This window comes from Anser brachyrhynchus, assembly GCF_964034855.1.
Source record: "Anser brachyrhynchus genome assembly, chromosome: 14".
In the NCBI taxonomy this organism is placed as follows: Eukaryota; Metazoa; Chordata; class Aves; order Anseriformes; family Anatidae; genus Anser; species Anser brachyrhynchus.
Genome location: NC_137709.1, coordinates 150,458 through 177,603, shown reverse-complemented (window position 1 = coordinate 177,603; position 27,146 = coordinate 150,458). Strand labels below are relative to the sequence as shown.

Genomic DNA, 27,146 nt, shown 5'->3' with positions numbered 1-27,146 from the left:
TAGTGTGACAGAATTAAGAAAATAATATTTAGAATGAATGGTTGGAAAACATTTCTGCATAGTAAAACTTCAGCATAGGGAACAGAATTCTGATGAAGTGTGGAGAACAGACGGGAAGTTATGTTTTGCAAGAGTAGCTTGTGAGGGAGGACAAGGGGACATCTGAGATGTCATGTATTTTGTTCTAACATTAGAGACACAATTTTATTTGAAACCAAAATAGGTTTCAATTCCTGTTTCTGGTAAGCAAATGCAGAAGAACCAAACATTTTGGTTTTATTTTTTGTATTGATTCTGTATGGTTTGTTGTAGGTCCATAATTTGTACAGCTGCATTAAAGTGGCAGAAGATTTTGTATCTCCAGAACATGTGAAGCACTGCTTCCGTCTGACCCAGGAGTTCAGACATCTGTCTAATACACATACAAACCATGAGGATAAACTGCAGGTAACCATTTTATGATGGTAGTCACTAAATATATCCTATGTTTGGCCACGTTTGTTTAGTATTAGAAACATGTAACTAATGATTTAAAACAAACGACAACAACAAAACAACTTTACACAACGTTGGAGGTTCTCATTTGATAAGTATTTCAAATAATAATTGTGTATCTATGTCTACAGTATCATATAAACAAAAATTAGTAATAAACTTCTGGCTTTCCAAAGAACTATCCCGCTACTGGACTAGTGCATGTGTCAGTTTTAATTAGTTTATAAATGGCTGAATCCTGAATAGCAGTGACATACAGCAGGAAAAAATCCTTACTAAAAAAGCAAAAGGCAATGCTTTGTTTTGAAGAGATGTTTATTTCACTAACGACACCTATATTTGTTTCTGTATTACCTGAAAGAGAGTTGCTGTGGACTGAAAGGCTTGCTTATGTAAACTAATCCTGAAAAGGAAAATGAAGTGTGTTTTGGCTTTGAAGAAGTGCAACTGCTTAAACCAGTAACTAAGCACAGAATACTATGTTCACTAAAAAGAAATAGAACATTGTATTTAAGGCAGTAAGTCATACATAGGGAAGACTGTAAGGAGGCCTTTCTTGATTTCACTGATACATGCCTCTAAAGAGTTAATATTTGTGTAGTTAACAAATTTTGTTGTCAGCATTCTTTTTGTATTAGCAATGTCATGGGTGTAAAATGAAGGTGGAGCAGAAATCTGCTGAATGGCTTTTTCAAGAAAAGATGACTACTCAATATGTAACCATTCTCCAGTATGTCACCCAAGAATGTCAGAACGTACCAAGCTGATTCTCTCAAAGAATTTGGTGAAAATTTGCCATGAGCTTCTGTATGGTTTTGCATGAGATTTTAAAGTAAAGCAGAACTCTAAACACACGTCGTCAGGATTCATCTTCAAACACTGTAGCTCTTCAGCTGTAGTTATAAAGATGAGGAAGTGTGCCTATAAATGAATAGGTTGCAAAAAATGAATAATGCTCATTAGCCAAGTAAAAATTATAATAAAAAAGCTGGTTACTTACTGACAAAGTAGCCCAGTGAAAATGAATAGTGGTTACATTTAGGTTGGGTATTAGGAAACACCTCTACTCTGGGAGGGTTGTGAGGCATTGGACCAGGCTGTGCAGGGAAGTAGTTGTGTCATTATCCCTGGAGGTGTTTAAAAGATGTGCAGATGTGGTGCTTAGGGATGTGGTTTAGTGGTAGACTTGGCAGTGCTAGGTTAATGGTTGGACTTGATGATCTTGGAGGTCTTTTCCAACCTAAAGGATTCTGTGATTCTATGATTTGTGCCTCATAAGTGATCTTTGCAATGTTTACTTATTTCTCCTCATTTTCCTGTACTATAGTATTAGTGTATTACAACATTTTATACGTATGTATGTTTCTGTGATAGATATATGTATATGGGGTAGAATAACTCAAGTCCTTTAACTGTCACACAAATGATAGAAAAGACTGAGATCATGTGTCGACGGAGGGAAGACACAAACGCTCAATATGAGTGTTAAGTATGCTTCAGCTTTAATGGATAGCTCAATTGTCTTTTATCGTGTACAGGATAATTAGCTCATACATATTGCAAAAGCCAAGCTCCTTATTGGTAAGCGTCATCTACTGCCCTATCTGTTAGTTCCGCATTCTTCTATCCGCTAGTTCCCATTTCTAATCTAACTATAACTCCCAGGGCAGTATGCCCTCTACTATCATTATTGCCTGGGATTTCTCACAAGAGTTCCCAGACAAGCCTTGCGTACGTGTCTTTGCTCTTGTTTCTCTAGACCAGCTGGGTGCGGTAATCCGCCATTTCCTTATCTTGCAGCTGCATGATATCAATGTGATTACGCGCAGCGAGCCAGTCCCCAACAATTCCCCCGTTTTTATTTTGAACCAAAAGCTTTCTATAGATTTTTCTATCAATCACCGCACACACTGCAATAAGCAAGGTACAATAAGCAACAGGGTCAAAAAATCTCATGCAGAACTACGATTGTAAAGTAGTGTGCCTACTAGAATCTACATCAGTCAACAAGCCACTAAGCGCTAGGAATGTTGCTTCGCAGCGATACTGCTTCTTACTCGCACAGCACAATCACACAATCACACAATCATGCAGAGAGGCCTCTTGCACTTCTCATTCATACCACAAGACAATATCACTTAAAATAATTTGTGTGCAGCTTCAGGAGGTCCTTGTCTGCTCCCGTGGTGAGCGGCTGAGAGTGGAGACCCCTCCGAGGAAAAATGCTCGGGGTGCACCTAGGGGCGTCCGTTCCACAGTCGATCCCACAGCCGAGCAGAGCGGCTCCTGGCGCAAGGAAGGATGCTATTATAGTTTGTATAATGACAGCAAAGAGATGCATTGCAATAAGGAGCACGTGTGGCATTGACCCCCTTTACACATGCTATTACTGTTGCTAGAAAAACCCTACTAGTTAACTGCTCGAGCCTTTCTATTAGGCAACTAAATACTACTCGCGCCGCTACTATAATTAGGACAATTATTAGTAGTAAGCGTAGCCCTTCTTTTATCCGACCCAATATCCAACCCCCCATGTTCCCAAACCAATTTGCAAACAGTCTATCAAGCCAATTATCTTGGACCACTATCTTCTTGGTGTGGTCTCTCAGCCATTTCAGTTGCTCGTGGATTGACTCGCCATGGTCCGAGAGATTAAAACAGCACATTCCTTCGAGCTCTTCACACCCGTGGCCCTGTGCCAGCAGTAGAAAATCAATCGCCGCTCTGTTCTGTAATACAGCGTGTCGCAGGCTGTCCAGGTCCTGGGCCATTTCTGTGAGTATCTACGTAGTCACATTTAATGTTTTCACCACTGTACTTCAAATCTACATTTTACAAAGTGACCAGCAAGTGTGCCACATTAACTGACCAACCTCTGAGATTTTACCTTTCATACCAGTGTCTTCTTGGGCTCTTTCACAGCAAATAATTACTTCATTGAAGTTAAAACTTCCAAACATAACTTACTAATAGTCTCCAATTTCAGCTCAGATCACTCGTTGAAAATACTCTGCTAAATACAGATAACTTACAATAACTTTAACAGTTAATTGTCCATAACAAACACCATGGTTTTTCTCCAGACCAATGTTCAAATTTTAAGACCACCCTTTAATATTTCTTTGTACAGGTGAAAAAACAGTCTTCAATTTTCTAGTCTTGTTTTAAATATAAAAGTTGGAAGGGACATTCAAGTTTCAAGTCTCCACCCTTTTTTTTTTTTTTTTTTTTTTTTTTTTTTTTTTTTTTTTTTTTTTTTTTCTCAACTGTCCAGTGCAGGAAAAAATTCTCACAAAATTTCACAGACCTAAAATGTGCAAGCTAGTTTCTCTCCCCTCTTTTTTTTTCAAATGTCACATTTGCTTGTTTTACAGCCCAACAAGCTAGTTTCCCTAGACTAGCCATAGCATGAGCCACAGCCACTCCAGGCACAAGTGCCGCTGAAAAGAACCTTTCAGCAGGACCCCAGAGTTCGACCTGGTCATCGCAGTCACTCCCCAAAGTTTTTGAGACTGCGTCTCGTCCGTCGTTTCCATTGTTGAGTAATGTTTCGCAATTCTTGACTGTGTAGGTCAGGGGCAAACAAAGTCAAGCGTCCCAAATAGCATGGCCCACCGTGTGCATTTGCTGGAATCCCCTGCCAGGCTCGATCTCCACAGATCAGGAATATACCAGGTGGTAAGGCCTTAGCAGTTTGCCTTGGCCATGTGCTTGACTCGTTCCCGTATGCCCCCATGGTGGTGTTGGTGGTGTCGTTGTACCTGCAATAGCTGCTATTAGCTTCGAACCCCCTTGTGTGAGAGGTCACATTCTGTCTCAATCCCATTGTCAACATCGCCATTCCTCCCGTCGATCCAAACGCTCTCGATCCTCGTGGTTGATTATGTAGTGGGGGAACATTTTCAGTCAAGTGTGGCAAAGGCACCAATTGAGCCAATCGAGTTCCCTTCGGTATATGTAGCGGAGGGAACATGGCTGATACCATAATTTGTATCTCCCCAGTAAAGTCCTTATCAATAAGTCCTGTTAACACTAAAGCCCCATTTAATGTCGCCGATGACCTTCCAATCAGAAGTGCTCCAACAGGCTCATTATTAATTTTTACAGGTCCCATAACGCCTGTTTTCACCCCAACAGGCTTATTGTCCATCAAAGTCACATTTACTGCGGTTGCCAAGTCCAATCCCCAGGCTCCCTCTGGTGGCTGGTTGGAGGTGAAAGGATTCGTCTCGGTTGGAGTCTCCGCAGCTGCCGCCGCTGTTGAGGGAAAAGCCGCTTTTTGTGTCATCGCGGGGCGGCGGTTCCCGCTGGTCTTCCCGTTTCCCTGGGTCTTCCGCCGGCAAGCGGTTTCATTATGCGTATTAGATCGGCAAGAGGGACACCACACATTAACCGTCCCACATTGCCTCTTCATATGACCCGCGATGCCACACCGATAGCAGCGTAGTGCAGGTCTTCTCGACGAGTGAGGTCCTTTTCCACTTTGCAGGGGGGCAAGGGCGGCGAATACCTGCGACTGACTAGCCTGCAGTCCCTGAGTAATACTTTCCCCTACCCCCAAAAGCTCATGCAGCGTGACCCCGTATAATGGATCTCCGGGCTGACGTTGCACCGCAACTTCCTCCTGACAAGCTGATTGCCAATGGGCATTAAACAGCAGGATCTGATGCTGCGTCAGTATTAGTTTCATGATATTACGAATGTCGCCGGGGAGCAACACGTTAGTGGACCACAGATAGTCTAACATCTGTTTCGTTGGCTCCCCACGTATTCCTGACTCATTTACCGTGGCACGCAATTGGGTCAGTATTTTCCAGTCCAGATTTGTCATAGTAACAGTTATCTGGCCCTGGGCGTCTGGTGGAGAATACACCACGGGGAAGGCGCCTACAAGCTCTGTCGCTGCCCCCACATCACCTTCACGTAACGCCTCCCCTGCTATTTTCGCCCAGAGTCCTGCTCTCTCCGACCCCCCTGATTCAAGTCGCATATCTTTCAAAAATGGATTCTTATGTCTCCCCTCGCCTGCCGCCTCTCCCTCGGGAGTTTCCAGGGGTAGAGGAGGCGCACTGGGTTGTGCTCCCTCCTCCCCTCCCCCGGGGGCCGGGGGTAGAGGAGGCGCACTGGGTTGTGCTCCCTCCTCCCCTCCCCCGGGGGCTTTCATAGTGAATTGCCGGACTGATGGAGGGAGGGGGTACGGATTGGTCTCTTCATCTGCCCTCATCGTTTTGCGCAGCCGTTGTGTCGCAGCGGCTGCCACTTTCTGCTCTACCCGATATATCGTTAAAGCGTTCGTGACGGCCCGCCAAGGCTTTGCCAATTTCTTAGCCGTCTTATTCTCACTAATCAGTTCCTCAAACAATATATCACCAAACTTACGCCACTCATCCTCCTCAAACAATGTGTCAGGGTTAACAAAGCAGCCCTTCGCCACCCCATAGGCCACTAACCCCTGTAATTCTTTATGACAATCTATATCTGGCGTCTTACGCTTTTCTAAAAAGCACTTAAGTAAATTAATTGCCGCCTGTTTCTCCATGCTTACTCACGGTGCCGTTGCCCCCGTGCAAAGCGTGTCTTACGCTTTTCTAAAAAGCACTTAAGTAAATTAATTGCCGCTTGTTTCTCCATGCTTACTCACGGTGCCATTGCCCCCGTGCAAAGCTTCCAGTCGCGGCGTTCCGGCGGGACCCGCTATGGGTTCGTCCCGGGCGCTCTTCCCAAGTCGCCTTCTGCTCGCCCCAATCTTATGTTCCGCGGATTCCAGGTTACGTAGTCAGAACCGGCTTTCCCCTTATACTCCGTCGTCTAATTCCAGCTTACTCGTTCAGGGTTCTCGTCCAGCAAGGCCTGTTCGGGCGCCATTTGTCGACGGAGGGAAGACACAAACGCTCAATATGAGTGTTAAGTATGCTTCAGCTTTAATGGATAGCTCAATTGTCTTTTATCGTGTACAGGATAATTAGCTCATACATATTGCAAAAGCCAAGCTCCTTATTGGTAAGCGTCATCTACTGCCCTATCTGTTAGTTCCGCATTCTTCTATCCGCTAGTTCCCATTTCTAATCTAACTATAACTCCCAGGGCAGTATGCCCTCTACTATCATTATTGCCTGGGATTTCTCACAAGAGTTCCCAGACAAGCCTTGCGTACGTGTCTTTGCTCTTGTTTCTCTAGACCAGCTGGGTGCGGTAATCCGCCATTTCCTTATCTTGCAGCTGCATGATATCAATGTGATTACGCGCAGCGAGCCAGTCCCCAACAATCATGTGTATATTGGGGAAAAATATTGGCGCTTCACAGTTAGCTGAACTGGCACAGTTAAACTACTTGAAACTGAATTCTTATAAATCTGAAACAAGATATAGCTTTGACTGTTAGATAGCTCAACACAGAACAGAATACTGTGGTTACTAGTGGATTTTTCACCTCTAATCTTGCTTGCCTTTCTGTAAGATGCACAAGTTCCTTTTGGGCTTGATTCATATGTACTTGTAAGTGACTTGGATCAAAAGGACTTCTTCGAAGTCTTTGCATGACTTAAAAGTGTACTTCCTCATAGCTGTCATGAAGGAGAGGCTTTATCTTAAAATAACATGAATAAATAGGTTGCTGTGTGACCAAGTTGCTGTGTGTAGGTCTCTGAAATATTTGTGTAGTCTAGCTGTGACAGTTTAAACGTGTGCTGATATACTAAAGCCGTAATACTTTGTGTATACTTGCTAACTCTCACAAATTCAGCTGCCAGCATTGATTGCATAGGTATGTTAGACTCCTTGTTAGTCTGGAGAAGTTGATTATTTTTTTTTCTTCTTTTACAGGTGAAGAACATTATCTACCACGCAGTGAAAGATGCTGTTGGCACACTGAAGGCTCATGAATCCAAACTAGCTAGATCGTAGGAACTGCTAATTCCAAATGCCCTGTGAAGTAAGCCTTTTGCTCACAGTATATACAGGGACTGCACGACTGCCTCTGCAGGAGCAGAGGCTTCTCACTAAGAGCTGGTGTGGTCAGTATTACACACACTCTTCAGCCACTGATTTCTATGCTGCCTCAACGCTGAAGGTCTAATGGAAGGTTGCACCGTTACATGCAGAATTCCAGATTCTAATGAAAGGTGCCATGTCCCTTTCTTGTGGCCTTTTGCAAATTGGAAGAACATGGAAACCACTTGGTGTTCCTGCATATTATGAATAGAAATGGTGTAAAGAGTGTGGGTGTTTTTCCTCATGCCTAGTTAGTCTCCACAAAGTTAGAAGGAATTTGCTGGAGGTGGGTTGTCCTACTGCAGACTTAGTTGATAGCTGCTAAAGGAGTGTGACCAACAGTAGCCCAACTGCAGAAATTTAAGTAAACTTCACATGTGAAATACAGGCCAAGGAAAAAGATGAAGCTATTCTCTGCACTCCCCTTCTTGTAGCCATTTCTCTATACACTGTAGAGTTGCAGAAATAAAGGGAGAACCCACTTTTTTTTTCCCCAGAAGGCTCCAGAAATAGGAGAATTGTGTATTTAGTGAAAAACTAGGTTTGTAGTGAAACAGTTAATATTTCATGAAAGTAGATATTTTTAGTATTTTTGAAGTACCACAACTGTTCTTGGATTTTCAAGGAAAGGCGCATTACATTTAGTCTTCCTTTCAATAAAATAAAGAAGTGATTTTTAGAAAGCAGTCCAAAATAGCACAAAAACAGCCAAAGGAGAGTGAATAGAAATTGACACCCCACCTCCCTTGCCCATATTCCTCACCCACCTTCTCCTCTATCCCCATGTCTCCGCTGCTTCCTCAGAAAGAGAAGTAAAAAGAACTATGAACTCTGTTCTCATGTAGAGATGTTGTACATCTCTCCCTGCACTGGTAACTGCAGGCAATAGTTCACCCTAAACCAGTGCTTGCTGAAAACATCTATCCTTTCCAAAAGTGAAGGAAATGTTAACTTTCAGAATCAATTTTGTCCAGAACTATTTTAAGTAAAACGTTTCTGCTTGATAGAACTGTATTCAGAATTTGCTAATGTCAGCATTGATGCAATGGATTTCATTGTCTGGGTACATGGGGAAATATATCTACCTTATATCCAGCTGTACTGTAGTGCCACCTGCAGGCCTGTTAATATGTTCACGGTTATTTCATTTTTTTAAAATAAAAGTCATTTACTGTAACAGTCTGGGCAATTTCTTTCAGTTTTGGCCACTGGTACTCCTGCTTTGAGGTTATTTCAGTTTCTGCTAGTGGTAGTGTAGGCTAGCTGGTAATTTCTTGCCCTGGGCCTGGCTTGGGTATTTTAGGCCTGGGGTCCCAAATATATGCAAGCAGCATACCAAGCTGTCTCCAGACTCTTGATTAAAACTAACTCATGAGTTAATTTTGGCAGAGCATCTGTCTTGTCATAAACCACATCTCTTGTGCTGTGCTCCCTGCCTCTTGCTGTCTTTCTACCAGGCTGGGATTCAGAGCTGCCCTCTCTACTGAAGAAATAGATGGGCTTGTAAAGATTTCTTGGTTTCTGGCTTTCGAGATTGTGATGGCGGTAGCAGTTCTTTTCACTGACCCGTTGGCTGGCAGCATTTCAGGTTGATAGCTTGATTCGCGTAGTTTACTCTTTGGCTTCATACCCTTGCAGCTGTCCTTCAAGTATGAGCTATGCCAGTCTTCTACAGATTAAAAGGATTATCCCAGACCCATGAACCATTCAGCATCAGTATTATACCTGTTACACAGAGTTTCTTGTGCTCTCCTAATGGACTCTGTGCATACAAACCATTCTCAATGACTAGCTATAGTTGAGATGTTTCCCCCTTTTTGCATATGTATCAGCAATTATAAGAGTTAGATGAAGATCATAAGGACAAAGACTTCGCTGTGTGTAATACAATAGCTGGGTCATTCGCAGTGTGGTGATCTACAGCAAGAGTTCTGCATCTCATAATGAGCTTTTGTTTGGTTTGAGTCTATCAAACATTGTTTTTGACTCTTGAATTTCCTCTTTAATAATTGTAGAGTACAGTTAATCTAAGGCAATATTCAAACAAAAACAGAGGAATGATTTGCACAAAAATTATAGATTAAAATTAAGAAATACATAGCAATCCAAATTTTAGATCATATAAGACAGGAAAAAAAATGTTAATTGATTGGTCAAATCAGCTCTGCTAACTTATATTTGACCACTTTTATCCTTTATCTGGATTGTATAGATCAAGAGGTAGAGGCTACCGCTTCTTTTGGCAAGTTTTTCCAAGTAGGTATTTTTTTTTATAATAGGTACAAATTGGCATCTAGCTAGATTCAGAATCCACTTACCAGTTCTTGCTTGTTTTCTACCAAAGTAAGATTTTCAGTTGATTAAAAACTGTAATTGTCAGCTCCTAGAACTCTATTCAACTAATTAAAATATAACTGCCACTGTACAATAATTTCAGAATTTTTGAAATAGAATTTTCATATACCATGTATCAGCAAACATACATTTTTGTATATTTAAAATATGTAGATCATATATAAATATATATAACCATATAGAGAGAGACACATGTATATATTTTTATAAGTGTATATACATACTTATATATGTGTCTGTTTATATATAAAATCCCAGACAACTGAGGGGTTGGTTGTTTTGGTTTTGTTTTCTTTCAAACATCCTTAGCGTTTACATGACATTTATTCTACTGAATGTGGTCTTGCTGTTACTAAACGGAGCTGCATAAGACAGTGGGCAGGCAGCATTTTTTAATATTGGCTAACGCCTTGCTGTCTTTTAGTATCCTGTGGGACTACAGACAAATGAGAGAAGGGATTCAGGCTGTTACAGCTGTTTACCTGTCCAAGTGAATTTAGAGTGCATTCGCAATACAGAAGGTTGATGTGTGTTCAACCATGCAAAAGGGCATACTCAGCACTGTCATTTAGCAGTTTCACAGAGCCTTCAAAACATTACACAGGATACACTCATCTCTTTTTCTCAGTCTCAGATGAAGGGAAAGAAATGCCTTTTCAACCCAACAACTTCATCCCTTACTTGATGTTGATTAAAAATATAACAGTCAACAAAGGTTAATTTTGCAACATTTAATCATTTCTCTGTTTATAAACCGTACTCTGAGGAAACTGAACAAGGCAACATAAATGAGAAAGAAAGAAGTAATACATTGAAGGCTGTATAATTCATTTAATACCTGACAGATTCTGAGGTCACCTCTTGTAGAACCTGGGGATGTGGAATCAGGATTGTATTGGAGGGGAGTTAGGTGTTAAACAGTAAGTTGGATTTACTTGCAATACAAAGATGAAAAGTTTTCAGGCACAGATGCTCTTTAAAATGTATTGCTCCTGTGCATATTGGACTTTCCCTCTCTTTTCCTCACTTCTTCGGTTGTGAGGTGTTGGTTGAAATTTATTATGTGCTAGTGAATTAGTCATGCATCTAGCATATCTTACAAGTATTGTTTAGGTAGAAAATGAGCGTGGAACTACACAGCATGGGAGTGAAGCATAGCATGAAAGCACCTGTGGACAATACATCTTACCAGTAAGTAAACCCATCTGACTGTCACCTTCAGCATTTCCCCTAACTTAAGCCACGTCTCTTTGGGTTGCATAGACCTGCTTGTGGTCGCTATCTCCCATTGCATCTCAGAGTCTGAAATCAACCCATAGCTTCCTTTCATCTTAAGTGGCCGTGTCTCTAAGATCCCGAATCTCAACCATTGAAAAACAGCTGCACACTCCCACTAGGCTTTTGAAAAATAACCAGGTACAACTCATCTTACTTTTGTTTATATCCCTCTTCCACCCACCTTGGAAGAACTTTTTATTTTATCTTTGTGCTTATATATAGACTCATACAAAAATGGTAAAGTGAGTTTCAAGATGTAGAATTAATAAAGTAAAGCTGCTTCCAGTATGAAGGTCTCTTCTAAACTAAATGGCTTCCAATCACAAAGCAAAACAGGTGAAAAAAGGAAATGTTCTCAGAATAATCTTATCTAGTTCTAGGTCCTTACTTCTACCATGTCAGTTTACATTGTCAATTTACACTGTCTCTGTTTTCCTTAGTCCTTTCAAGGTTTGATACTCTTACATTACAAAATGCACCTTTAAATTTCAGAGACAGGGCTGCTATTGAGATCTTCCACTTCACCTTCCTTCCTAAGACCTTTATTTATTCTGCCATTTTTTTCCAGAGCTACTGTGTTCTTCAGCACTGAGTAATTGTAGTTTCTATTCATTAGAGCAGCTTCTGCCTGAACCTCAGTTTTGGCAGGATCTCCGCATCTGACCTGGCATTGGTGTAAATGGAGCTTTGCTCAAGTTTCTCTGGTCAAGGAAGATATGATTCCCTTGCCTCATTGTTTAGGCCATAAAATGGATTGTTATTCAACTGTTTTAAACATTTGTAGAACACACATTTGTCATCAGTTACTTCAGCAGTAGTGTATCTGGTGGTAGAAAATACACAGCCTTAATTTGAAAACAATCGATGAATTGCTTTCTTGGATAAGTCTTACAATCTTAGTTATTCAACACTATGCAACATTACTAATAACTTAATAATAAACCATTCTATTTCAGTTTGACCTACAGTGGTCTTTTGTTACAAAAATAGCTTTTCAGTACCAGCAGCTTTTCCTTGTGAGAAGGTAATGAATTAATTTCTCATTCTTCTTCGTGATATGGAAAGAAATCAAGCTCCTTGTTGCTAACTATAAATTGCTAGCTTAAAATACTTTTCCTGGACTTGTTCTAAAGCTTAATTTGCCACTTTATAATGGACTCTCGCTTAAGACATTCACAAGACCACCTGCTTTACTAATGTCGATGCTCATATTTTGTTGTTCTTATCACTATTTATACCTCTAATTGCAAATGTTCCTGCTACTCCTTGGCACATTAAACAGTTTAGAACACTAACGCACATTTTCTTTGTGTGTCACATACCCATCCTGCAGTTACTCGGCACTTGCACTCTTTTCATACGTTGTACTCAACAAGTCTCTGAATTTTCTCTATTTGCATCTTTCACTCATCTGAACATGAGCACATTATTCAAGTACCAGAGCTGTTCTCTACCTGATCCCTGGCACAAAACTGGTGGGGATAGAAATGCAATTGTTCTGGTGAGGGAAGTGCAGGTTTGTGTTACTTGGATGTGTGAGGGCAGATTACTTTTATCCTATTTTGTAGGTCAATTGTGCAATCAGTGGTGTAAATTGTGCAGTCCCTTATGCAATCATTTTGTGGCCATTCATATCCAAAAGCAGACTGTGACAAAATGTTCTTTGTCACTGTCTGTAGTGACAGTTTTGTTTTCAGCTCTTGCATGTAATGGAAAGTTGCTGACATTGTGTGTTTTTCACCATTGCTCATTACCACTGAGGCTCATGCATCCGTGAGAAAATTCTTCCCTAGCAAATCACTGTTTTTGCTCCCTTTCTTTGGTTTCTTTCATTTTCAGAAAGGCTATTTGGCAAGTAATGAGATTTTGCCATAGTATATTCTTTAGTGTTTTGATGTTTATGTTGGTGGGGGGTGGGGAGGGGGGTGTCTTTTTTGTTAGCTAAAGAACTGCACGAGGCTTTCTAGCAAATCAATATATTTAATATTGAAATTCAGCTTCTGTAATGGTCACCTTAGTGTGATTCAAAGGTCTGTGTATTAAGCCTGATCACTCCTTGTCTGTAGTTTCCTTAGGGGTGCAAAACATTCAATTAACTCTTGCAATGACTGTAGAGGGTGATTCTCTTAACAGTACTCTCTGCTGAGTCGCTATAACAATTTTTGCTGCTCACTTTTCTGGCACGCTGGTATGTTTAGACATACACATGAATAACGTTTATTTGCCTCCCCTTTCAGACTTGTTTGTATAGGTAAGCAATCCTAGGCCTCTCATCTGTGATTCCTAGGAGCGAGAGCACTAGGCAACACTGAGTTATCCCGGAAACTACAAAGAACAGCTTTCATCCCTTAGGTTCGATAAGACCTCTGCTGTACCTGTGAGTTAATTAATTGTTTTACAGACAGTTTTCAGTGAAGCTGAGAGTTTTGGAAAGATTTTAAGTAGCCGATTTATTTGCATCATTTTGACGGCTGTTGTGTTGGGCCTCCTAGAGCAGGTAACTTCTAATTTTGGAAGATGGCTTCTTCCGCCGTCTCTCTTACCGCCTCCTGAAGCGTCTGTCACCTTGACTGATCACGCTTCGGTAATATTCTTACATTGCGCGTGTTACTCTCCTGCCGTCTCTCCAGCCGGTCCCCTTTCCTGCAGCACTGCTCTCCGCCCTGTCCCCCGGGGAGCCCCCCGCGGAGCTGCCCCGGCGCTGCCGCCTCCGGTCGCTTCCGGCGGGGCGGGGCGGGGCGGCGGGGTCTCCGCGGTGGCACGGGGAGCGATGCGGCCCCTGGGCTCCGCCCCTGTAAGTACCGGGGCGGGGCTGCGCCTGCTGCAGGAACCTGCCCGTTAAGAGTCGCCTCCCGTCGCCGTGGAACCGGGCGCCGCCGCCATGGTCTCCTGGATCATCTCCCGCCTCGTGGTGTGAGTGCTGGGGCGGAGGGATGCGCAGGGCCCTCTCGGGGCTGGGACGCTGCGGCGAGCCCCTGCGGGGCGCGACCCCCGCCCCCAGTGGGGCTGGGGGTTTCGGACCGCGGAGAAGCCCCGCGCCTCGGGGCGAGGAGGGGCCGCGGGGCGGGCGCTGCCTCCCGGGCGCCTACGGCCGCGTCCCGGCGGGGCCGCGCTGGCTGCCGCGGCCCAAGAGCAGCGCCTTGGCAGGGGGCGGGGGAGCGGGAGCCGCCCAGGGCGGAGGCAGCCGGCGTGCGGGCCGCTGCGGTGCCGTGAGGCGCTGAGGGTTCTGCTCTTTTTGCAGGCTGATCTTCGGCACCCTCTACCCCGCGTATTCCTCCTACAAGGCCGTGAAGACGAAGAACGTGAAGGAATATGTGAGTACGGGTTCGCTGTGTCGGCGCAGTGGTCCCCCCGTCCTTCGCGGCTCCCTGCGAGCCCACGACTTGGCCCCGGCCTTGTGTCAGGGGCTGCCCGGCCCACAGCGGTGTCAGGTCGGGCAGAGCTGAAGAGCAGCCCCGACAGACTTTGGGGATGTTTTGAGGAAGGACACTTACCGAAATGGGAGGTTTCAAGCCATAAATGTGTTTTGTTTTGTTTTGTTTTCTTCCCCCTCCAGGAAATATTGGCTGAGGATGGGAAAATGGGAGGAAACACAGTGTGCTCTGGAAGCATATGGAAGTCCAGGGACAAGTTCTTTTCTCTAACTTTGTTCTTACTTTGTGCTTTTACTGCTTTTTCAGTACTGCTTTTGTTTTCTTCTAAAAGTCTAAATAATCTTGCATGGTTTGTGTTTTCCTATCAACCTTGCTTGTGATCAGCAATTCCTGTTGGTCAAGACTTCATTCTCATTCCATTCTGGAAACATTTCCTTCTGTGTCTTTCTGCCTACATCATTGTTGCAACTGCCGTATTTAAAACACCATATAGTTTTCAGTGATGTGGTGTGTCGGCTTCTTACAGAAGCGCTGTTCTAAGATGATTAGAGGAGATGAGCTGTTTGTTTTACGGATGGGAAGAATTTGTCTGTTTAGAGCAGTGAATAATCAGATAGAGAAGAGAGGTAACATGGCCGAATAGAATATAATTTGCCAATATTTCTTTGTGGTGCAGTCTGTGACTCTTCATCCAATTGGCTCTGTTTGCTGCTTACAAAATGACGTGTCAATAGTAAATGTTGCAGGATATGTCTCATGCTGCTTCAGTCCTCTAGAATTGCCTAGATGTTTCCTATGCATCGGCTTAAAATTCAGCCCATTGGTTTTTGAAGGAGAGAGCAGCTGAGGTAGAGAGTCTATTCATAGTGGACAGCTTTAAAAACTGCATCATCTAGCTTGGCAGATTTTTTTTTCTTCTTGCCTTCAGCAGAGAAGTCAAAATGTGAGTGTTCTGTAGGCAATGATAATCAGTGCAGTGTTTTAAGTGAGTATTAGAGGTATAGTCAGGAATACTGTGACTCGTAAAAAACTTAAGTTTGTTAGTGGTAACATTAAAAACCAAAAGGAAAGCATAAAAGAAACTGAGTAATTGCATGATCCCGTGACTTCATAATTATCTGGTAGTCTTATTGCTGCTGTTTTCTCTCCTCGTTTTCTTTTAGACCAGTTGTCTATGATCTTTGTTTGTTGCATCAAAGGCAGATTTTTACTTGGAATTTTTATTTGGCTCTTAAGTGTCTGTCACGGAACTATTGAGTTCCAGTTACAGAAGTTGTGTTAGCTTTAAGGCAGGCCCATTTTTCACAGGTTGAAAATGTGTTGAAATGTGTTGTTGAGAATTTGAGGGATTAAAAACAAAAACTCTCCTTTTTTAAAACAGCCACCACACATGGCTTGTTCTGGAGTTCAAAGGCCTAGTAAATACAGAGCCTTGACTTTGTAGATGCTTTACTGTAAAAGCCTGCTTATTTTCTTTGGGTAGGTTGGTTATTGAGGTACAGAAATGCAACGTGTCTTGCATAATACAAACGTACTAATCTGAATTTCTGTTGGTAGATGTTACCTTAATTGCAGCAGGACTTTATTAATCTGATGATTAAAAAGAAGTGAGATCTGGTACTTGAGTATCATAAAGTTGTCATAACACGAATGTCAGCTAGTCACCTGGTTGTAAGTCCTGCTGGGGCTGATATGGAAAAGAATGACATTTATTTTTGGCTTTTGTTTAATACTTCATTGATACAGTTTTCTTGAAGTAGATAGTTCTGGACAGCTGCAACAGAAAATTTCCTTTTGTTTTTGTCTTCTATGAAAATACTGGAGTTGGTTCAAGAAAATGTATTTGAACTGCTAAAACTGATCTTATATGTGAATTATTTTTCCTTAAGAGGACTACATCAGAATTAAACATGTAGATGCTGGATTCTGACTGCCCAAATCAGTAATCTTTAGACAGCTTTGTATTTCTCAACAGAAGCAGAAAGAAAGACAGGAAAAATGGTTTTGTTAAACTCAGGAAAGGGGGCCAACATCTATTCAAACTGCTTCTCATATGAAAAGTCAGTGGAAAATTTGAAAGCTATGGTGCATAAGTTTCAAGCCAGCTGTGTCTGTGTACTACTACTTGTTTGTAGTGCTTAAGAGCAAACGCGAGTTGGGGAGAAAGATCTTGCAGGTGTATGTATATGCTAGAGAGTGTGATGTATTGCAGACTGCATTGATACGGACCAATATATTACAAGCAGTCCAGCAATGGCATCAGAGTACAGTGCAAACACTTTTTTTGCCATGCTGTGGTATAGATTCATGTCTTTGAGCAGCCATGACAAATTGCTTCTAGCACCTTAGGCTGTTTTAAAAGTAACTGTTTTCCTTTCACATGTGGTCTGCAGCTTTGGTCAAATCTACATTCCAATAATATTTTTACATTTACTGAGTTTATTTAGGTTCTTGGTGCAAGTTAGCTGAAATTGGTGATCAACTGCTGAGCAACAGAGACTTGACTCTTTTTTAATGGATTGAAAAACAATTATAGCACAGGAGATTAGTTTTCAAAGACATTAGTAATCTGTGGATAACAACAATTATAAACGGCGGAAAAAAAAGTGGTGCTTCCCTCTTCACCATCCCCCTTGTATTCTGCTCTTCTAGCATCTGGTAATCTGCACTTCAGGGACTTCTAGAGCTAAAAGTTGAGTCCCTCTCACTTATTTAACAACTATATTTCTTTTTTTCTTTGGCTGTAGGGGGTAGGATGACGGATGGCAGAAGGAGACAGGGCAAGCCAGACCCATGCCCAGTGTTGAAGATGTGAACATATAGTACACTTAAATAGTAACATAGCAATGTTTTCTGTTCTTCTCTCTTCCTTTTCTAATACTCCTGAATATTGTGTTACCACTGAAAAACTCTGATGGGGCCGAACTTAGTTTCATCAGGCTGTCTACTGTGACCACTCAAGTGTTGTGAGCTAATTTATGTAACGAGAATATTTGTCACATTCTGACATTCTTTTCATTCTGAAAAGTGACCATTTATTTTTACACCTCATTTCCTTTCTTTGAGCTAGTTGTTAATCCTCAAGTGCCTTTACCTTTTATCTTCAGCAATTTAGTTTCTTTGAATGTTTATGTAGGCTTGTTGGAAACTTTGTAAAAACTCCATTACCATTAGCCAACCACTGTAGCGAGAGCTAATGGAAACAGTCAAAAACTTCTGCTACAGTTATGAATTATTTTTTTCTCAGAAAAAAAAAGAAATAATTCATTTTTATGCTGTATATATCTATGTATTTATTGCTTGCTTTTGTTATGATTGCCTTAATTTCACATAATACGGAAGTAAGATTTATTGGTACAGAGCATCTCTGAAATCTCTCACCCACTCGGATCCCCATTTGCCACCTTTGATTTGTCATTATTCACAATTGTTTTCGTACAAGAGCTGATTTATGTTGCTGCATCAAAGAGTTAATCATTAATTTCATAGAGTTGCTTTAGAACTCAAGTCAATAACACCTGTCCTGTCTGAATTGATGATTATGGGGAGTAGGAGAAAGGAACCATACAATTCATGTTTTGCTACTTTCTGTTGTGAAAAGTTGCATAATAAAATGGAAAATATTTGAGGCACTAATTACCTTTTTAAAAACTGACTATTGTTTCAGGGTTTGAGGCAGCATTTCTTTTCCTTTTAAGGCTTTTTGGAAAGTTCTGGAGGGTCTTTCAAGAGCAGATCATATTTTTTTCCATCACGTACAAGTTGGGGAAACATCTGCTTTTACAACATTATTTGCTGTAGTAAGACCCTCGCTTACCTGTTCGTGTAACTTTAATATGTGTGTTAATGTGTGAGATTTCCCTGGTTCAAATTATTCCTTTTCTCATTCTTGATGACACTGAGAGTGTTAAGTTGCTTTTAGCAAAGGTGACCTCTTGTTTCCATTTATCTCCTACTTAAATTTATTTTTACTTCTCGATGGCACAGAAAACAGTCAATTTCATTTATGTTGACCCTATTATTATTGGAAATCTTGGGGTAGTGGTTTTTATAATTTGACTGATTCCTCTTAATAATGTTGGTTGGTCTGTAGCTGGCAGACTTGCTACAAAAATGACAGAGATGGGGAGAGAGAGAGAGAGGGAAAGGTGGAATTACTCTTTTTCAAAGCAAACAAAACATCTGCTGCTACACAGAAAAGATGGGAGGGAGTTGGGAGACAGGGTTTAGGTATATAGATGTGCCATAATAGCACAAAGTACGGTTTGTAAACTACATTCAAGAGCCTAAACAAGAAGATGAGTTTATACGATATGTTCTTTGCTTTCTTGCCTCTCTTACTGGGTCTTTCTTTAAAAAGAAAAGAGAAATGCTTAAGGAATTTCTGAGAACAATGATTAAGACTAAGAATAGCCAGGGAAGTAGTTCAGTCACCATCCCTGGAGGTCTTCAAAAAATGTGTAGATGTAGAGTTTAGTGACATGGTTTAATGGTGGACTTGGCTGTGCTAGGTTGAAGGTTGGGCTAGATGATCTTAGAGGTCTATTCCAACCTATATGATTCTATGATTCTAATGCACCTTAATAAGTTAGAGCAAAATACTACATCTGTAGTTCTTCTCCTGCCCCCAAGATAACATTTAAAATGAAGAAACAGTAGGGCTACAGTTTAAACTAATTAAGTGCACATGTATTTATTAACATACTCATTATATATTAAAGAACATAACTGTACTTAAAGTGAACTGCTTACTGGTTTTAGACAGTTGGTTTATTTGGGACTATAACGCTATTGTTGTGTCATGATTTTGTTACAGGACAGACATTCAGCAGTACATCCGTATCCATCCAACCCAAACCATTCTATGATTTTGAAAGGGACCTCGAAGTTCACCTAGTTCCAACCCCCTGCCATAGGCAGGGATGGCACCCACTAGATCAGGTTGTCCAGGGCCCCATCCAACCTGGCCTTGAACGCTTCCAGGGATGGGGGGCATCCACAGCTCCTCTGGGAAGCCTGTTCCCGTGCCTCACCACCCTCTAAGTGAAGACTTTTCCTCCTAACACCTAATCTAAACCTACCCTCTTTTAGCTTAAAGTCGTTACCCCTTATCCTTCCTATCACAGCACTCCCTGATAAAGAATCTTTCCTGTGGGCCCCCTTTAGGTACTGGAAGGCTGCTATAAGGTCTCCCCAGAGCCTTTTCTTCTCCAGACTGAACAACCCCAACTCCCTCAGCTTGTCTTTGTAGGAGAGGTGCTCCAGCCCCTTGATCATTTTTGTGGCCCTTCTCTGGACCTGCTCTGACAGGTCTGTGTCCTTGTGCTGGGCGCCCCAGAGCTGAACGCGGTACTCCAGGTGGGGTCTCACAAGAGAGGGGTAATTACCTCCCTCAACCCGCTGGTCATGCTTCTTTTGATGCAGCTCAGGTGGTTGGCTTTCTGGGCTGCAAGTACACGCTGCCGGCTAATACTCAGTTTTTCATCCACCAGTACCCTTAAATCCTACTCCACAACACTGCTCTCAATCCACTCATTGTCTGGCCTGTATTCATGTTTGGGGTTGCCCTGACCCAGGTGCAGAACCTTTGCACTTGGCCTTCTTGAACTTTGTCATGTTTGCACAGGCCCACCTCTCAAGCCTGCCCAGGTCCCTCTGGATGGCGGCCCTTCCTTCCAGCACGTCGACTGCACCACTCACTGTGGTGTCATCCGCAAACTCACAGAGGATGCACTCAATCGCACTGTTCATGTTTGTGGACAAAGGTGTTAAATAATACTGGTCCCGGTACAGACCCCTTAGAGACACCACTCATCACTGGTCTCCATCTGAGCATTGAGCTGATGATTGCTGTATTTATATATTTAGAGTATATTAATCTTACATATTTTCCTAAACTATAATGTAACATTTCATATGTGATCCTCTCCAATGCTGATTATCTATGCCTTCTTGCTGCCGACTTCATCTCGGTGTGTGAAAACGATGAGTCATTTTTACTGAGAAGACATTTTGCTATTTTTCTTGGTTCTGATGGATGTCTACTGAGTGACTGCTCTTTTGCAGGTGAAGTGGATGATGTACTGGATTGTGTTCGCCTTTTTCACCACTGCAGAAACACTCACAGACATTGTTCTTTCTTGGTGAGTACCATGGTGGTGTGTGGGTTTTTTTGTTTGTTTGTTTTTTTAATGTTTTTAAAGTGGTGTTAGGTTCCTAAGGATAAGCTCTCTCTCATTTAGCAGTTTTTATGCCCATGAAGAGTCTATGGGTTTATAGACATTGCGGGTCTAAGTTGCTGTCTAAACTGATTCATATTCTGTGCTTTCAGACAGTTTAGATACACAGGCTCTGTCAGAGGTTCTTCATTCATAGCATAATATATTTTTGACAAGCTATTAGGTAAAGAGGTTTGAGAAATTGTGATCTAAAAGACATTTTTAAAAGATGGTAGAAGGAAAGGACCAGAGGAGGTTCAGGCTGGATATCAGGAAAAGGTTCTTCACTGAGAGGGTGGTTGGGCACTGGAACCAGGCTCCCCAGGGAAGTGGTCACAGCACCGAGCCTGTCGGAGATCAAGAAGTGTTTGGACAACACTCTCAGATGCATGATCTGATTCTTTATTTATTGTGTGGTCCTTTTGGGACCCAGGAGTTGGACTTTATGATTCTTGTGAGTCTCTTCCAACTAGAATATTTTATAATTCTATGACCTGTTTCGCTTTGCGAGCCTGTTGTACAGAGGAGCAGATCAAATACATCTCTGCTCTGAGTGGTGTTTTGCATGATGAAAATGTCTTCAACTACTGGGCATGAGTTGGGTTGGGGTGAAACAGGTTTTAATCCTCTCAGAACTGTGTCACACTTGGCAATAATCAAATGGAGGCCTTCAGCAATGACAAACTGTCATTATGTATCTTCAACTGTTCCCTTAGAACAGGGTATCTTCAGTTTCTTCATTGCTTTAGTGTTTGTGATTTGCACACATCTGAAAGAATACAGTCTAGTCAGAGTTGCATCTTTTAAAGAAACGTGAAATTGTTGCATGTACCTTAAGTAAGTGATCAGCCATTTTGCCTCTTCCTGAAAAAAAACTTTGAAGAGCCAGGATCTAAAAAGTACAAGAGCTTTGGCTCATTCACATACTTCAAAATTAACCACTGAAAACAGAAGTCTTTTAGTACTAACGGGCATCAGAAAGTTTGCATTTGCTTATTGGAGTCTCCACTGCCCTATCTTCCCAGAGACTTTACTGTGTAAGGGATAGCAATGAAAAACTTGCATGCTGCCTGCTCTTAGCCATCAGCCTTAGCAGCAACTTGAGAGCTCTCTTGAGATATTTAATTGAAAACTTTGGAAAAAGAGAGGGAAACGGCTGTAATGTTATCATCCGGTGGATAGTCTTTGAACAAACTTAAGAATGGTGAGAGTAGCTGTCAGATTTTAATTTGGTGTGTTTGCAGGGCTGAGAGATGCCCTGTTTATGGAGTTTTCATGGCTATGGATGAAAGACTAAATGAGACTCAAAGAAGGTATGTTCTAGGATTCCAGAGAGGATTGTGCTATTCTCCCTGATATATTGATTCATTTATGTTTCTGAGTCCTTACCTTCTCTTTACTCTTTTTGCCTGTCTGCTCTCTGACGGTTATCTCTGTCTGTCTCTGTGCTGATCTTGATTCCAGTTCTCGTTCTCTTTCTCTCTCTCTCTCTCTCTCTCCCTCTCTCCTTCTCTCTTTCTCTCAGGTTTCCTTTTTATTTCGAGTTGAAAATCGCATTTGTGATTTGGCTGCTCTCCCCTTACACCAAGGGCTCCAGTGTCCTCTACAGGAAGTTTGTGCACCCAACGCTCTCCAATAAGGAGAAGGTACTCACTTATTGTTGGAAGAGACTGATCTGTCTGGAAGTTGACTGAATTCTGATTCGGTTATGCTACAATGAAAATTAAAATGCATGAATCATGCTTGTGCTGACATTAGTGGGTATAGAATGATTATGTCTCTGACAACGAGGGCAGTGTACAGCCGACTAGAGACTGTAATGTAGCCAGTATCTTGCCTAATGCTTAGTATGTTTGCCTAACTCAGTATCTTTAGCCTTTATAGTCACTATCAGTAGTTAAGTTCTTTGAATCATGATAGTAGCAGCACATTCTGTAGTCAGGCTGTGTTTTTCACATTCTCGGTATAAGCAACTGCTTCGTTTCAGTTGTTAGAATTTGGAGAAAACATTCTTTAATTTAAGGTTGCATTTGCAAACTTTCTCTAAGTAGCAGAGAAAACACAGCACAGCTTGTGCTGGCAGCCTGGAAAAAAGGTGTGCTGATGAGCTTTGGGTTTTAAGGTGATAGTGGGGGAGATTTTGAGCATGTTTGTAACTAGGAGCTAAATGCTGTGTTCCACACTGCCTTTCTAGGAAATTGATGAATACATTACTCAGGCTCGTGACAAGAGCTATGAAACCATGATGCGAGTCGGCAAGAGAGGGTTAAACCTGGCTGCCAATGCAGCAGTTACTGCAGCTGCAAAGGTAATGCAACACCTGTGCACTACAAACGCAATCTAACCTTCTGTAACATTCAGGAATTCCCCAATAGTTTAGTTCTGTGTACCAGCAATTAGTGGGTCTGTTAGGGATGCTGGTGCTTGTTCAGAATGATATACTTTACCTTTCCTCCAGTTTGTTTTGTAGTTAATCCTTTGATTTATGGAAAGTGAAGGGAGAATGGATTTTACTCTAACCTCTTTCCTGTTGGTTTGAGAGCATGCTTTTATTTTTTCCCTTCTCTCTGTGGTGGTGTTGCTTTTTTTTTAATTTTTTATAGAGGACCCTAGTGGGGAATGGGGCACCTTCCCTCTTCTGAATGATCCCGTGTGGGATGATCTTGGTGAGCGCGAAGTGTCCTTCACCATAATTTTTATGTCCTCTTAGGGTCAAGGAGTTTTGTCTGAAAAGCTGCGAAGTTTCAGCATGCAGGATCTCACTCTAATCCGGGATGAAGATACTGTGCATTTGCGAAGCCATGAGCCACAGCTGCACCCCCCTGGAGCGACTCTCCTTGAAACCATTGAGGATTCAGGTACAGAACACCCCTGCTGGGCCACTGTTTGAGGACTTGTATCGTTAACCAGCAGGCGAGGAAGGGTTCCCTGGGCTTCATGCAGGGGTCTCAGAAGGACTACAAGATTGCAAATTATCTGGGAGAAGTTGTATTGTTTTCCCTAGTCCTTTCCCACTTACTAACATATGGATTTCTTGGATTATCCGTAAATACTGTTGATGTCTCCCTTCTATGTGGTCCTTAAGGATGGGACATTTTAGATCTAGATGTCTTTTCAAAAGTATTTGAAAAAACTTTCTTATTCCTTAGCTTCCTGTTACTCCTCAGGAGAGGAGAGCAGTGTGGCACAGAGGTCTAATGGAACCCTGACAGAAACCAGAACAGACCCATCAGATGAAGATGCAGGAGACAAACTGCCAAAACGTACCCAGAGCCTCAAAGCTCCTAAGAAGATGACAAAAGCTGAGGTAAGCTGGCGTGTACATTATTTCCAGCACAGGTACTGATTTATGAATTGTGTTAGAAGGCTCTGGCTTCGTAGTCTGTGTGTTTAAAAGCTGTTTATATAAACGTTGTTGGACTGTTTACTGCTAGAGTCCCACATCAAAGGACTTGCTGTCTATACGCTATACTGGTCTTTTGCTTTTGTGTTTTTGTCTGTAAGCCTCTGTCATAAGCCATGTCCTAGCTTTGCTTTCATTTAGGTTTGTGTTGAAGGCTGGGGGCATTAGGTATTTTTAATGTCTTCTGTTGACTCTACTCTCCAACCCTTTGGGTGGTTGGGCCAGATGATCTTGGAGGTCCAACCTTAATGATTCTATGATTCTCCCTCTTGTCTGTTACAGCCTGAGTATATAATATTTATGTGACCTTTATCTCTGTAACAGCACTTTCCTCTCATCTAAAATTCAGCTGTTCTGTACCCTCTTAAGCCTTTCTAGTCTTCTGCATGTTAGGTTTGAAGAAATTTATCTGCACGTTCTCCTTTCTTCACCCTGTAGGTTTTCATCATCTTGAGGTTTAGATCATAGAATCTTAGAATGGCTTGGATTGGAAGGGACCTCAAAGATTGCCCAGTTCCAACCCCCTGCCATAGGCAGGGATGCCACCCGCTAGATCAGGTTGCCCAGGGCCTCATCCAACCTGGTCTTGAACACCTCCAGGGATAGGGCATCCACAGCTTCTCTAGGCAACCTGTTGCAGTGCCTCACTGCCCTCTGAGTTAAGAATTTCCTCCTACCCTCTAATCTAAATCTTCTCTCTTTTAGTTTAAAACCATCCCCCCTTGTCCTGTCATTATCTGATTGAGCAAAGAGTCACTCTCCATCTGTTTTATAAGTCCCCTTGAAGTACTGAAAGGTTGCAATGAGGTTACCCTGGAGCCTTCTCTTCTGTAGGCTGAACAGTCCCAGCTCTCTCAGCCTTTCTTGGTAGGAGAGGTGCTCCAGACATCTGATCAGCTTTGTGGCCCTCCTCTGGACCCACTCTAATAGATCAACATCATTCTTGTGCTGGGGGCTCCAGAGATAACTAGTCATTGTTGAGTTTATCCCCACCACGTGACCATGTGCTGATCCAAGATATTTACAGCAATTCAGATGGTCATGAGGTGTCTGTATTCTCAATATTAAAACAAACCATACATGAAAATAAATGCCAGTGTCCAAGAGCCATTGTAGATTAATGATCTTTTTTTTCAGCTGTTGGTGTGTTTTGTAGAATATGCTTTTTGAGACAGTGCCTTCTAGTTTTTGACTCTTACTTCAACATTTCATCTGGATTGATTTATAAATGATAAAATGCTTCTCCATTTTGAGAAGTTGGGATCCTCTTTTCTTGGTTCAACTTGGACTCCTGATTTTGTTTACTTGTAATTTTTATTTAAAATATTGGTGTATTAACAAATCACGTTGTAGAGCTTTTCAGGCTAAACATTAAATAATTTGGAGGAGAGTGCTTGCTCAGAGCATCATGTTAATTCATACTGTTAATCTGATTTTACAGCGTCCAGGACACTTTTGTATGTGAATAGGTACTCTTTGTAACATGTATGTCTAAAGATGCATTCAAAATCAGCCTAGATCTTTTTTAAATCCCCTAAAGTTACTTCTGTGTTGACCCTTCTTCTTCCTTTTCTAGCATAGTAGACAGGGGCAGGGAGGCAAAAGGAATAAAATTTTATTCCAAGCTTCCTAGTGAGGAATTTTTTAAGTGACTCAAAAATTCTGAAAAGGCAGTAAAGACTCTATGCTGATTATTGTGAATACAGAAATTCTGATAAAGCTGTTTGCAGGCATATTGTTTTTCATGCATGGCATGTTCTTTGATTCAAAGAACTAGTTTAAGATGTTTTTACAACTTTCAGAGAACAGGATTTGGAATGACCATCAAGAAGCAGAAAACTTACAGCAGTGACATTGCCACTTAGAAATGTTGCTATGTCCAATCTTTTATCAAGGTAGCTGACTTCAATTTTGCTATCACATTTCCTGGTCTTAAATGTCTTCCTCTCACGCTTGTGTGGTAGTTTAGCTCAGGTGGGCAGCTGAGCTCCACCACAGCCGCTCTCTCACTCCCCCTCCTCAAAGGGAAAGGGGGAGAAAATATGATGCAAAGGGCTTAAGGGTTGAGAGACTCAGAGTAGGGAGATGGTAAAATTTATTGCCTATTACTAGCAAGCTTGAGAAGTGAGAAACACAGGAAAGAAACCAAAAACACCTTCCCTCCATTCACCCTCTTCCACCTCCTCTCCCTGAGCAGCACAGGGGAACGGGGGAAGGAGGGTTGTGGTCAGTCTATAGCACTTTGTCTCCGCCACTCCTTCACGTTCACTCTCTTCCCCTGCTCCCATGGGTGCAGCTCCTGCCAGGTCACCTGCTCCTGTGTGGGCTCCTCTCCATGGGCTACAGGTCCAGCCTAGAAACGGCTCTGGCAGGGGTCCTCCACAGGCCACAGCCTCCTTCAGGGCAGATCCACCTGCTCCACCGTGGTTTCCTCCACGGGCTGCAGCATGGAAATCTGCTCCACCATGGTACACCATGGGCTGCAGGGGGACAGCCTGCTCCACCATGGTCCTTTCCCCAGGCTGCAGGGGAACTTCTGCTCTGGTGCCTGGAGCCCAGAGCCCTCTTTCTTCACTGACCTTGGTGTCTGTAAGACTGTTTCTCATTCCTCTCTCTCCCAGCTGCTGTTGAACAGCGTTTTTTTTTTTCCCCTTTCTTAAATATGCTGTCAAAGAGGCACAAACAACATCGCTTATTGGCTTGGCTCTGGCCAGCGGCGGGGCCCTTATCTAACATGGGGCAGCTTCTGGATTCTTCTCACAGAAGCCACCCCTATGCCCCCCCCCCCCACTACCAAAACCTTGCCACGTAAACCCACTACAGGTTGCTGTTTGAAGGATATGTTCAGTGTGATTTGTTTGTTAACTAAAAACAAATGGAATATTTAAATAGCATCTTTGAAACAACAAGTGACATAAATAGGGTCATCATGTTGTAGTTGTTTTGTCCTATTTTCACTTTGCATCCTTTTCTCTTTCAATTTGACGTTGCTACAGTAAACTAATATAAAATGCCTCTATTTCTTTCTCCTCA

At 42.2% G+C, this 27,146-nt stretch overlaps 2 protein-coding genes and 2 long non-coding RNA genes across 9 annotated transcripts in view; 2 read left to right on the top strand and 2 right to left on the bottom strand.

Annotated features, from left to right (window-relative positions):
- Window positions 1-8,662, top strand: part of KDM3B (lysine demethylase 3B) — a 57,282-nt gene extending 48,620 nt beyond the window's left edge. For all 3 annotated transcript variants that reach the window (XM_080555225.1, XM_080555226.1, XM_080555227.1), the window contains exons 23-24: window positions 313-447; window positions 7,318-8,662. In XM_080555225.1, coding sequence (XP_080411351.1) covers window positions 313-447; window positions 7,318-7,398 — 216 coding nt within the window. In that variant the 3' untranslated portion in view covers window positions 7,399-8,662. The remainder of the gene's footprint in view (window positions 1-312; window positions 448-7,317) is intronic.
- Window positions 445-13,837, bottom strand: LOC308177650. Its single transcript, XR_013939288.1, has 2 exons — window positions 13,662-13,837; window positions 445-1,416 (listed from the first exon to the last, which is right to left on the bottom strand). It is a non-coding gene; the product is annotated as an uncharacterized lncRNA (long non-coding RNA).
- Window positions 1,975-3,836, bottom strand: LOC308177649. The gene is made up of 2 exons (XR_013939287.1): window positions 3,705-3,836; window positions 1,975-2,867 (listed from the first exon to the last, which is right to left on the bottom strand). It is a non-coding gene; the product is annotated as an uncharacterized lncRNA (long non-coding RNA).
- Window positions 13,838-13,863: 26 nt separating the features above from the next.
- The window catches only part of REEP2 (receptor accessory protein 2), a 31,944-nt gene continuing 18,661 nt past the window's right edge, over window positions 13,864-27,146 (top strand). The window contains exons 1-9 of one of the 4 annotated variants that reach the window (XM_080555261.1): window positions 13,864-14,031; window positions 14,360-14,432; window positions 20,559-20,635; window positions 21,955-22,023; window positions 22,236-22,356; window positions 22,905-23,018; window positions 23,421-23,568; window positions 23,860-24,017; window positions 25,916-27,141. In XM_080555261.1, coding sequence (XP_080411387.1) covers window positions 14,000-14,031; window positions 14,360-14,432; window positions 20,559-20,635; window positions 21,955-22,023; window positions 22,236-22,356; window positions 22,905-23,018; window positions 23,421-23,568; window positions 23,860-24,017; window positions 25,916-25,978 — 855 coding nt within the window. In that variant the 5' untranslated portion in view covers window positions 13,864-13,999 and the 3' untranslated portion in view covers window positions 25,979-27,141. Of the gene's footprint in view, window positions 14,032-14,359; window positions 14,433-17,239; window positions 20,465-20,558; window positions 20,636-21,954; window positions 22,024-22,235; window positions 22,357-22,904; window positions 23,019-23,420; window positions 23,569-23,859; window positions 24,018-25,915; window positions 27,142-27,146 lie in introns of those variants that run through there. The other 3 variants (XM_080555263.1, XM_080555260.1, XM_080555262.1) reach the window with 3 other exon arrangements.